Source organism: Sprattus sprattus (genome assembly GCF_963457725.1).
Source record: "Sprattus sprattus genome assembly, chromosome: 9".
Lineage (NCBI taxonomy): Eukaryota > Metazoa > Chordata > Actinopteri > Clupeiformes > Clupeidae > Sprattus > Sprattus sprattus.
In genome coordinates, this window is record NC_137928.1 from 20,044,477 (window position 1) to 20,057,764 (window position 13,288).

A 13,288-nucleotide genomic window follows, 5' to 3' on the forward strand; every position below is an offset into this window, starting at 1 on the left:
TATACTTCTGAATTAATGCTTTCTTGCGAATGTTGATTTTAAGGGCTCATTTTGTTTACCTCAAGTGGTATTTCTTTGCTTTGGTTTTTTTTTATTGGCAAATAATTCCATTGGTTTGTGTATGGGTTGTGCATTAAGGGCCTAAAAGTATGGTTATGGATTACAGTAGCATCCAAATGGTAAATGGCCTAGTGTCCACCAATGAAGTCTCTTTCCCCCTGCCCGGGTCAGTGTTCTCACACAAAGAATAGCTGGCCTTTATTTGCATGTTTTGAGTATTTCTATGTAGATATAGATATAGAAGCTAAAGATTACTGCACTGGTGAACTTTAAAGTAACGTACATGCTAGAAGGACCAGCTTCAGTATAGCCAAAAGGATATGACACCTAAGTATGATTATATGGACAAAGTGAATTTTGTGCCTCTGAAATCGAAAAAGGATTTACATCCCAAATGAACTTGTCAGAGAATAAAAACGGAATTGTCCATTCACTTATATCAACACTGTGGGATGCTTGAGAGTGAAGTGTTAAAGATGGTGGAATATGACTTGCGACTGTTGTAAATTGTATGGGTGTACTGGGCAGATGCTGAGGCTGTTCCACAGAAAGAGTTGAAGCAATGTTACTAATAAATACTGGTTTCTACACGCTCTTCTCTGCCATTGCTGAAACTCTCTTGACTTCTAAGGGAAAGGTGATTTTATCTCTACTCCGCCGAAGAGGTCTTCGCTGAGAGATGTGATGTAATCAAAAAGGGCCTTGACCTTAGCGTGAGAAGATGTTCTTTGTGTCTGTAATGGTACACTGACATGGCATATTGCCAACCCATATTTCCCTGTAACAGAACAGAGAGGCATTGCAGTGTTATGGAACACAAATGTCACTCAGGAGACTCTCCTCCACAACAGCAATGCCCTTGAGAGAGTTTTGCTTCTTCCACAGTTTTGAACCGTTTAGATGAAAAGAGATTTTTAAATCTTGAAGATAGTATCTTGGCTTTCCTCAAATATGCCATCCTGGAAAATCCTGCTATGGAAACACTATCTATCTGTTGACATAATATCAGATGTTAAGTGTAGAAAAAGTTAATTTCAATAACTAAAACAGTAGTTCCCTCTGTGTCTCAAAAACACAAATAAAAACCTACAGACCAAGACAAGAGTTTAGATAAATAAATACAGTGCGTTTGACTTACAAATATCCTAAATATACAACAAAAATACATGATTCTTGATTACAAATATGAATGTCATTATGGGAGGAAAAATGACTAGATCAAAACATACAAATAACAAAAACCCTGTAACCCTATAAATATCAAATAAATATGTAGCAACAATACTTCAGTTGAAAGCTCTAGATAAAAATGCAGCATTTCATGTCTATTATATGAGCTGAACCTGAAATCACATATATTTTTTTCAGCAAAACTAAACATACCTGACATTTTCCCTTTCATTTACTTTGGCCTGACTTGAAACCTGAATCATCCCTTAAATCCTTACAACAGCAAAAAAATTTAAAAAGGCTTCCCTGTCAGTTAAGAGACACTAACTCTTAATCCTACTTATGTGTCCTGGGTTGTTGAGGAGCAAGAACCTTCCCAGCAGGTCTGTCAGTTCTTCTTTTTGGTGTCCTCGACATCTGTGAGATAGTGAACGTGGGTCCAGACGCACCACATCTAATGAATGCGAGCAAAGACACAACACACAACATTACCTATGGCTGAACGGTGTACCTTTTTTGAACAACACGAAACAGGAAGCAGTACTGACCTCCACAGACATACACAACAGTCTTCCTGCCACTAGAAGCAGAAGTCCCAAACCTTGTATCCACTCAGGAATATAAAATGTGTTGGTGAGAACCCCATGCTGGTGTCCATATAGCCACACTGGCAAGACATGCAGCCCAGCAATCGTGAACACTCCCAGGGGCGTCTTAAAACCTATTTGTACAAAGTAAAAGATGAAATAATTTATGTTGTTAGTCAGAATTATAACACACATTTAGTGTACTACACACCATACAAAGTGTTGACTGTGTACCTTTAGCCATGACAGCTTTCACCCAATATGGACTTTCCTTAAAGTTACTCTTCCACTGACCACCAAAGGCACTGTGGTTACAGACAAACACACACCACTCCATTGTTGAAATGAGCCAACCCCACTGTAAGGCAAGGAAAAACATTTGTCAAAACATTCAGATTTGCTCAATTTTAGGTTCAAGTAAGGACCATGTCTTGATTGAACCACCACCAACCTACTTGAAACAGCATGTTCCACACCATGCTTCGTCCCATGTTGTCAACTATGACGTCTAACCAGGCCCCAAACCTGGAGGTCTGTTTGAGTCGCCGTGCAACCCAGCCGTCAATACCTGAGGTAACCACAAATCATTTTTTGTATCAACAAATACAGAAATCTCAAAATATCTCTATGTGTCCTAGTGATGCTTTAATTAATGATGGCAATCTGTTGATGATGCACTTCCAGAGCACTAACTGAGAACTGTTCTGTGGAATTATTAAATGTTGCACAATTGCACATACATTTTTTATAACTAAACTGTAAACTGTTATTTCACATTATACTCAATTAAGTTCTAAATTCATAAGTCTAGCAATAAGAAACAAGACAACACATTTAGTCATTACCATCTAATATGACGGAGGTGAGGTAGGCAGGGAAAAAAAGCGCAGGACTATTGAAAGCACACCAAGCAGCCAGGATCAGGACTATCCGAATGTAACCTGCGAGGACAAAGCATATTAAGTAGACCTGATCTGTGAAAGGCCCATACAGTGATGTTCACTTCATCTTTGGTGAAAGCTCACTCTTGAAACTAGTCATCTCACAAATGCCTACTGTCGTTTCTCATAGGGTGACCAGACGTCCTATTTTACCCGGACATGTCCTCTTTTCGAGACCTACAAACGCCCTTACAAGTTTTGAAAAGGAGATATGCATGAGTCTACCTCAGTCTGCCCTCCCCATCTCATCTCATTTTATTCCATCCCACTGCCCATCCTTTTTTACTGGCTACACTAGCCCCTTGGACAGTCTTTACTTTTTTTTTTTTTTACTATTTATATCACTTTGCACCATCCTCACACACACACAAGCACTGGACTCTTTGCACTATCGAAACATGCACATGAACACTCTTGCACTCCTTTCCACTACTTTTAACACTGTCACAACACAAGTAATGCACACTGTTATATAGGGCCAGATCTATCCTGTACCTGTAAACACCCCACTCCCTGTGTACATGTTCTCCCTATGTGTATTGTGTGTATTGTGTTTATTGTGATTCATGTCTGTGAGTTAAGTGTAAGCTACTGGATGACCTTAATTTCCCTCGGGATCAATAAAGTATCCATCTATCTATCTATCTATCTATCTATCTATCTATCTATCATCTCACCTACGTTCCACCTTCTTGCGCGAGCTTTGACTGTAGAGAGAACTGTCATTGGTCGACCACCCTCTCAGTGTTGCCAGAAGCACGATAATTATCCTCCAAAGACGATCATTTTTAGCATTTGGTACGATACTTCGCCATTTCCAATCTGGCAACACTGAGCACCTTGCCGCTTCCACTACTAACTAGTATCTTTTCCACATGCAGATGACATGTGCTGTTGTAAACAATGCAACTTGTGACTCTTGCATTGTTTACAACAGCACATTACACAAATGTCATGTGCTGTTGTAAACAATGCAACTAGAGTTGCATTGTTTACAACAGCACATGACACCTGCATGTCACCTGTATGCTATAGGCCTACACTACCACACCCCCTCCCCCGCGACGAAGTGTCCTCCTTTTCTCAAACTCAAATATGGTCACCCTAGTCATAATACATCCCCAATGTTACTCAGAAACAGGACACAACTGTAGAAGAAACATTGGGCCAGGTAGTCTACGTTTTTCTTGGATGAAATGTAGGACTGCTGCAACGGTTACCATTCCTCCATTACCATTGCTATTTTCTTTATATTGTACGTCGCTAAAAAAGGATCATAAGGTAGGGAAGTATAGTGTCAGAGATGTGTATGTCAGAGTCGCTCACCAATAATGTTCGGAACATAAAAACATATCTTCAGTGTCATTTCGGAAGTGCCAGGTGTCTGATGCAGTGAGTCTGCTTCCGCTTCGAGTTGTAGCATACATTAGTTGCTCTTCTTCTGATATACCAACTTTTCCTTCTCACCTATTCAAAATAACAGAACCCAGTTATATTAAGGCGAATTTGCAGGATTACGTTATATAATATTTAGTCAATGTAGTCTAACTCGTAAAGACATAGGCTGCATCACTGAGAATGGCTATTCTGCCGACACATAGCATACTCACCCTATGTATGCTTGATTGCGTCAAGCAAGCCCTCGTTCGGATTGTGAAAGTCCAAATATGTAAAAGGCCTGATTATCATGTTAGCCAATTCTTTTATTGGATTCAAGGACACTGCGCATATACATGATAGAAAAAAACGGCTTCATTCAACACCACTGCTTGACTAAAGCCGACAGTATGCGCGAGACTTGCATGTGTATGGAGCTAACCCATAGACATATAGGTCATAGACATACATAGAAATAAACAGGTCTATATATATGGGCCATTCTACCGAATTCGTGTAATATGCAGTCCCTCAACAATAAAAACTATTTACAAAACAATTAGGTATTTAGGCATAGATATTTAATTAGAAAATGTTATGGTCTATATAAACCCAATGCATTACATGAGATAGTGATAAGCTAAATATATACAAAATCATCATTTATAGGGTACTTTCTATTGGGAAGTAGCTGTCCCCAACCCTGACATCTAAATTTCAATGCCTTTAAATAACACTTTTCAATTTTTTTAGATTTTTTTCAATGATTTAATTTCAAAGATCTTTATGATTGGGTTGAAACAGAACTTGGAATATTTAGATTTATTGTGGGTTTAATTTTTAAATCAATTTTCTATACTCAAAAAATCATGTCCCTAGTTTTCATGTCACTACCGAAACACAAGAGTTTTAGTCCATTGGCTGAGCCTGTGTTTTAGCCACGACTCTGCATTTTTGACCATGCAGTGTCACTGCATCTCTGACCCTCATGGTTGAATGGTAAGTAGCTAAATCCCATAGTTTTTATATAAATGTGTTCCAAAGTCTGAAAATCGACGTGTAACCTTAAGAATTGTCACTACCGAAACGCATGTTTTCTTCAATTAAGTAAACCTTTTGGGGTTTCATGGAAAATCTTATGTTTGTATGTGTGTTCACCTCTTCAAAGATGTGTTTGCATGCCGTGTGCTTGTTAGAATTCTTTATTTATGCTTAAAGTTAGCTAGAATTGTCACTACCGAAACAGTCACTACCGAAACATATGGTAGTGACCAGATGATTTCGGTAGTGACAAAATGAATTGGTAAGTAGTTCAATCCCATAATTTTTAAATAAATGTGTTGTGTGGACTAAAGGGCGGCCCAGAGCACCTTTTGGAAGATTTTGGGAGAGAAATGAACATCCATCCAACAGTGCAGTCACTACCGAAACACTGGATGTCACTACCGAAACAGTGCAGCACTACCGAAACACAGGATGTTTTGTAAAAAATTAAGTATATTGAGTAATCAACTAAAATGTTATGATACTGATTGGATTAATGTATGTTCAATTTCATCAATGAACAACTCTGGAATCAATATGATCAGTATTTAGCATTTTACAAAGAAATATTGCACTTAGATTTTGATGAATTGTATAAATTGAACTTGAAAATTTGGTAAAAAATTCATTTTTATGGATTTCATTGTGAAAACCTTCAAGAAATATTTGTAAAAATACTCTTCAGAGAAGGGAAGGAAACACAATCTGAACAGGTCAATAATAATACTTTTTTACTATAGTAAATGTGATGTTTCGGTAGTGACAATTTTTGGAAGAGGAAAAACATTCCAACACATTCTGAAAATACAATATAAAAATTGACTGTTCTTTTACTAGATAAGTGTACTTTAGATATGGTACAATATACATACGGACAAAGTTTTGGGAATAAAACATAAAAAAAATCCAAATATTTCCGACCTGACTTTGCACCAATTCGGTAGAATGGCCCATATATGTCTATGAGCTAAACTGTCATACTGCTTTTACGACGTGTGGCCAGAGGAGGGAGCCAAAGGCAAAGGTTTGTGGTCGATCTTCCACCGAGTATGCCAGTTTTGATGATTTATTTTTTTATTTTTTTCGACAAAATTCGATTTATTTAAAATGTATTACAAGGTCACACATTCGTATCTCTCTGATATGCAGTCAATCGGAACCTAGGATACCAAGAGTTTTTACGTATTGACGTATACTAACCATAACATAACCGTTTTGTGGCCCATTCATAGACAGCATGTCTACGATATGTTATATTAAGTCAGGTCTGTGGAAAAACCGCGTTTAGCCTGTAATAGACACAATATTTGCAATGTAGCCCACTTGAGACGAACCGATAATCCCATCCGAAAACGGAACCTCAACATCCATGCTTACGTTGTGAACCATGCATAGTCGATTTAAAGGTTCACGCAGTTACAAGTCCACAACGTTACTACAAATCTCCCTTAAAATCTCTGTAGGGAAAAGTACAAAACAGAATTCTGCTTAATGTTAGCCTCGAGAACTCCAAAGCCACCTGAAGAGTCGCTAATCTGGTCAGGTGACAGTACAGTGCGAAGGTCATGTGACCAAGCATGGAGGCGTCGGCCAAAAGAGGCGTCATTCGGTGAAAACAGGAGTACAGAACTGAGCTGCTATCGATCACACGCAACACGGAGACGGCAACAGGCATTGAGCTGCACACCACATATTTTTTCATACTGCAGTGAAATGAGGGCAAAATGGGAGCCAAAGAGTCAAGGATAGGCTTCCTTTCGTACGACGAGGCTGTCAAAAGAGGTAGGCACGTCAACCATAATAGTAAATGTTACGCCGCTAGCAGATTCTTGCAAACTTGCTAGCCACCTACTTACATGTATTGGGATGCTAGCTAACGGTGTCAGACGAATTAGCAGTCAGCAGCCTAGACTGCTTGCCATGTTGATATGCTGTCAGCCTTAGTCTTCTTACTAGCTAGCTAACAAGCTTGCAAGTGGACAGTAGTCTAGGCACAATTTACAATGTGAGCGTGATCTCGCCCCTTGAAGCTGTACTCGAGCCGTCTTACGCACCCGTTAACCAAGATCACCAGTCTGTATTTGAAACATAGAAAAAAAAACTGCCTGTCAGCTTAAGCAATTTCACACCAAGTGATTTGACTCAGCTTGGAAGCTGGCACCTATTTGTCAAAGAAGTACAAACTAGTTCTGTGGTTGTAAGCCTACACCCCAAGGGTTGTAAGTGCAAGATGCAGTGATTGTAACATTTATGTCACTTACCGTTAGTCTGGGAGCTACTGTCTATTTCAGTCAGTTCCTGACAAACGTGACAATGATTATCAAGAAAAACAAGTCTCTATGGATCTTCAGCAGTTTTTTCGTTTTTATACAGCTATTGTGTAGATTTATACTAACTTGGACATTTCTGTCTTCGACCATCACCATGTAACTGAGCTGCTTTGAAATCGTTTCTCAGAGGCAACCTACCTTCTTACCCCGTGCGCCGTAACGGGATAGCTGATGGTGGAGCGCACCTGTAGGCTACCGTTGTCCACTCTATGTTACGCTGTTTCAGCAATCTGACTTTGGAAAGTGTGAGATAATGGATGGGCATGGACATGGCTCAGTAGTTATAGTTTCGTGTAGTCTGATGTTTTCATTGTCACCATGTTTGTGTTATTTTAAAATCCATATCATGGACGGCGCCACATGATGTTATAACCACATACCTTCTGTACTTTGACCCCAAGCCAGTATAAACTAAACTTTGACCCACCTGTTAAAGTCTCATCTGAAATGCCGTCAGAGTGAAACAGTTTGACTGGCACAGTGGAGGAAGAAAAGCTAGCAGCATAGGCCTACAGCATATATTTATTTACCAGAATTGGTCTTATCGCCAAACATCCTCCAATGTTCTCTACAATTAACACTGGACGTTTTAACATTGTATAAAAAAGATTCCAACATTTCCTCTGTGGATGTGTATATGAAACCTCCTCATAACCTGCTCTGTTTCCCTTTGGAAACAAGGCTAGCCTATTCATATGTTTGTCACACCTCTATCATTTATGGAAGGTGTAGTTCTAATGCTATGCGTCAGTGGTGCCTATAGAAAGTAAACACACACACCCTGGTATTGCTGATATGACTGGAGGCTTGGACACAGGTGTGTGTTTCAGGTTGTGCTGTGCTGCTTCTTGAGAGCCTCAGCAGACAACAGAAGGATGTGGGCTCACTGATGCACACTGGCAGCCATCCCCCAGTGTCTGCAGCACTGGAGCAACATACAGCTTCTCCAATGCACCGATGCACAGAGGACACACGTGTGTGTGTGTTGTGTGTTGTGTGTGTGTGGTGTGTGTGTGTGTGTGTGTGTGTGTGTGTGTGTGTGTGTGTGTGTGTGTGTGTGTGTTTGTGTGTGTGTGTGTGTGTGTGTGTGTGTGTGAGTGTGGATGGGGGGACAGAGCAAGGTGGACCAGAAGCTTGAGAGGAGCTGTCAGATTGGCACCTGTATCTGGGGAGTTGCAGTGTCAGCATTGCTTATCTTCTCCCAGCTCCATCTGAAAAGGGGGGAAAAGGCTGTTGCTTTACGCCGTCCACATTTGCATGCAGAAGCAATATTGCGTCTGAGGCGAAAGCGAGCGAGCATGGGAGCCCAGCCTTGATCATCAGCTGCTGTGTGTCGTGAATGCCTCAGCCTAGACATGGCCATACAGGAGCATGTGTGGGGTTTGTCCACTCTGTTCGCTTGTGAGAGCTTGACACAAAGAGGTGTCTCATTTGCATTGGGAATGTTACTTTTGCATGGCATATTTTTATGTTCCTCATGTACACACGCACGCACGCACACACGCACACACGCACACACGCACAGGCACATAGAGATATACATACTCTGTGACCTCTCTCCCCACTACCCACCTTGTGATGTTCTTTTTTCTTGTCCTTCTCTTTCCGTCGCTGTTGATTTCAGTTCTGCTTACTTGATGTGGCCAGGCCCAGGTTATTTCAGGTTGTGTTGAAGCTTGATGGAGTGGCATTGTAGTGAACGTGTCACCCTGTCTTTCCCCCCGTCACTTCACTTATGGAGAATGGAACTGCCTCTGACAGAGACGTGTTTGTTTTTGCGAGGAGTGGAGAAGAAAGGAACAGAGAGAAGGAGAGCGAGGGAGAGAGAGAGAGAGAGAAATAGCTGGCTGGTGTGAAGCTCCCTGAAACACCCCAATTGTTCCTGGCTCTGCTTACATTGCAGTGGCTCGCTCTCCTAGTTGTGGTTCTGGTGTCCAAGAATGCAGATAAATTGCATCACGACCCCACAATACGAGCAGTGTCTCCAAATGGCAATAGGAATGGCTTTGTTTATCCTGGCTATTTTAGTCCATTCTCGTCCATTGGCAGGAATGGTTTTGTGAGAACAATGAATGACTTCGTACTGGCTGCCCCATAAAGAAAGATAATAACGTGACTGGTGTCGGCTTTTAGAGTTGTGTTGGATGTTTACGTGACGTGCCTTCTGCCCGTGTCCTTGGCTCGCCCCACTGTGCTCTCTGCAGGTTGCCATAACCAGAGTCGTTTCATCAATCCAGGATGTGTGGTGATGGGTTCGCCGAGGTGAGAGACATCAAGCTCCGGACGAGATAATGAGATCTTGGACCTGACGCATCTGCATTCATTTATGATCCCTACCAGCGTGGGTCAGTGCTTTTGCTCTTCATCACCCAAAGAATGTCACCACCCTCCTCTGCGCGCTCGGTATCAGAAGATCACCTCAACCTACAGACCTACATGTTCGGCAGTTGTGCGGGTTGGGGTGGGGTGGAGGGGGAGCTCCAAAAGTAGGTCACATTTTCTAGTAGGCGATCGTTTGAATTAGTTTTTAACGTCAGGGAGACGGTTGCCTTGATGAAGACACCCTGAGCCTCGTGGATGTGCCACTTATTCCTCAAGGTGATCGACTTTGAAGTTTGGAGGTGTGAGGAGAGAGGAAAAATACAGAAAAGAAAAATCAAAAGGCCTGTGAAGCCTCAGCCGTGGGATTATGCGGTCTGCGCCAGTAGCTGTCATATCAAAGCCATTTTCTGTCAATGACTTCTTCCTCTCTGGTGTAATTTGACATTTTCCCTTTTTTCTTCCCTTTGCGTTTTCATGAGCGCTGTTTAGTCTGTGACTAAGACGGCGGTGTTAGCACTCGTGAGGTATTGCTACTGCCCAGGCTTATTCGAAACAAACCAAACCAACTTGCACAGTGGACTGTGCGCTTTTAGATTGGATGTTTGCAAACACCACAAATGGCTACAGTGGAGGCTGTTTATAAAAGGCCGTTTCTGAGCTTCATTTCTGTTCAATGGGCATTTCCCCAGTTCCCCATGTCCCAGTGGCTTTCTTCTTCTTCCTGTATGCCTGCCGCTGAGCTGATTGTTCTGGCCATATCAGGCACAGCCACACTGGCCTGTTTCAGACGTCCCTTTGACTTTGGACTTTGATCTTTTAATTTGGTCCTGATGAGTTTTTCTGTTCACTCACAGAGTGATCAGCAACTGAAAATTATTTCAGTAATTCAAATCTTTGTGTCTGTGTGTGTGTGTGTGTGTGTGCGCACGTGTGTGTGTGTGTGCACGTGTGTGCGCAAGCAATTGTGGATGCCTTTTCTGGTCGTGCATTAATAGCTGTGGTCTCCCTCTATCTCTGGAGCTGATCAGAGCCGGTCCTTATGATTTGCAGATTTTTCTCTCACCCCAGCATTCTCTGAAAGTGCGCTTCCAAAACATGCTAATGTGCCTCGTCTAATTGACCATTAACAACCCAGAGGAAGAGAAGGCTGGTGCACTGCTCATCAGCACTGCTTCGCTGAGTCGCAGATCCTCCCTCATCTTGCCTGGATGTCTAACTTGGTGTCTCATTTTTTAATGGCGTCGCCTCTGCTGAGATGCGGAACAGGGAGGGCAGAGTGGATTTTGCATTCTCTTCTGTTGATCTATTAAAATGTAATGTCACATCAGGACTTCTGGAGACATATTAACAAAACGTAACCAGATAGGCTGGCCAGATACCCTGCTGTGTAGTCTGACCTGTGTGTGTGTGTGTGTGTGTGTGTGTGTGTGTGTGTGTGTGTGTGTGTGTGTGTGTGTGTGTGTGTGTGTGTGTGGTGGGAAAGGATAACCCTGTGACTTTTTGTGTGGAAGGGGTATGTGTGTATGTGCACGTACGGGACGGTGTGTTGACTTCGCCCTTGCTCCTAGGTTCACCACCATGTCTCCTCCATCCTCCTGTATGAGATGATGGATAGATAAGTGTGAGACGAGGGACTCGTGCAGTCTCTCTTCCTTCCCATTTACCACGCAAGGAAGACCTCAACCCTTCACACCCTTAAAGTAACAGCAGATGACCTCCTTGAACTCTAAACTACTTCCTCAATCTCCCCTCTTGCGCCCTTGTTCCACTGTCGTAGGCACATAACACCCCAGACCTGCTGTGTTTGTGTGTTTGTGGGTGTGTGTGTGGGTGTGTGTGTGCGCGTGTGCGTATGTGTGTGTTTGAGCGCGCACCGTGACACTAGCGTTTGAACGGCCCTTTCCTTCCCAGCATGTGAGAGTGGTTAATATTTACCTCTCCTCTGCGGTAGGCGGTTGACCTGGTGGCTGTCCTTGTGGCTCCTGAGGGGGGGTGGGCTGGGGCGGGGCGGGGGCGTGAGAGCTCAAAGGGAGCATGGCCCCGGATGTTTTCATTTCCACTCACTGAGCTCTCGGCATGCAGCTGGGACTCGTCCGATGCGGCCCGGCGCAGCTTCCGCTGAACGTGCACGCGCTTGTCGCCGCCGTCCGGTAGGAATGTCAAAGTGCTGTGTCAGTTCTGTTGGGTATGAAGCCTCTTTGGGTGCCCTGATGCCAGTTGTCATAATCACACGGTTCACAGGGGGGAACAGCGTAAACAGATGATGCGTACAGGCCAACAAAAGAGGGGGAAAGCGCTAGCAGCATGGAGAAGCCCTTGTGTGTGTGGTGGTGTGGTGGCGTCACGTGCATGTTGCCTCCAGAGAGGATCCGTCCCCACAGTCTCCATCTCTGTCATCCCTCTCACTCTCTCTGTCTCTGACACTTCTGCTTACTCTCTCTCTCTCTCTCTCTCTCTCTCTCTCTCTCTGTCATTCCTGCTCTCTCTCTCTCTGTCTGTATATCTCTTTCTGACTCTGTCTTCTCTACTCTGTGACACTCTTCTGTCTGACATATGTGGTACAGCTCTGTCTGCTATCCCATGCACTCCCCTCCTCACACTGCAGCAGAGTAGCAGCCAGCCCTTGTACTCCGGTGGCTCCTGCAGTACCACAAGCACAGTCATGCACCACTGCCCACCACTGCGCGCTGAAGCCCACAAGGACACCCCGTGCCCCAGAGTTCACTCACACCCCTTCGCCTTGCTTTGTCGTGCTGCCTCCAGGGCTCTTAAAATCTGTCGGGGGAGGGAGGTTTTAGTGTTATGGTGGTCAGGATCAAGGTGAGAAGCAAGGCGGGTGCACTGCAAATCAAAGGTGAAAACCAGTCGTGAAAAAAAAAGGAGATGTGAAAATGGCCAGAGAATGGGAGAGGCTAAATCATCTGCGCTGTACAGCCTCAAGGTGCTCCCAGCCATCTGCCTCAGTGTGACCCATCGCCCAGACGGAGTGCCTTTACAAAGGGCTCCGTGAGTTGTGTGGGTTATGGTACTCTAAGGACTCTGGAGGGCCTGCAGACATAGGTAGTGGTAGTGATGGCCTCACGTAGGTGTGCAGGTTAAATACAGGCTGTGTGTGTGTGTGTGTGTGTGTGTGTGTGTGTGTGTGTGTGTGTGTGTGTGTGTGTGTGTGTGTGTGTGTGTGTCTGTGTGTCTGTGTGTCTGTGTGTCTGTGTGTCTGTGTGTCTGTGTGTCTGTGTGTGTGTGTGTGTGTGTGTGTGTGTGTGTGTGTGTGTGCCTGCTTGTGTGTGCCTGCACAGTGAGGGGGAGTGCTGACTGCAGCCCCTGTCTGCCATCGTAACTCGGTCCTGGAGCAGGATTAGAGAGATCTGCCGAGGTGGCGGTGACCTTTCATCACAGAACGCGTTTGCTCAGCAGCCTCCCGCCTGCTCGACACAGTGGCAGAACGGGCGTCAGCGCT

At 43.6% G+C, this 13,288-nt stretch overlaps 1 protein-coding gene across 1 annotated transcript in view; it reads left to right on the top strand.

Annotated features, from left to right (window-relative positions):
* Positions 1–6,835: 6,835 nt before the first annotated feature.
* The window catches only part of usp32 (ubiquitin specific peptidase 32), a gene marked incomplete at its 3' end in the record, with an annotated part of 37,430 nt that continues 30,977 nt past the window's right edge, over positions 6,836–13,288 (top strand). Inside the window, exon 1 of the mRNA XM_080844727.1 lies at positions 6,836–6,961. Within this exon, the coding sequence (XP_080700853.1) occupies positions 6,904–6,961 (58 nt within the window). The 5' untranslated portion in view covers positions 6,836–6,903. The remainder of the gene's footprint in view (positions 6,962–13,288) is intronic.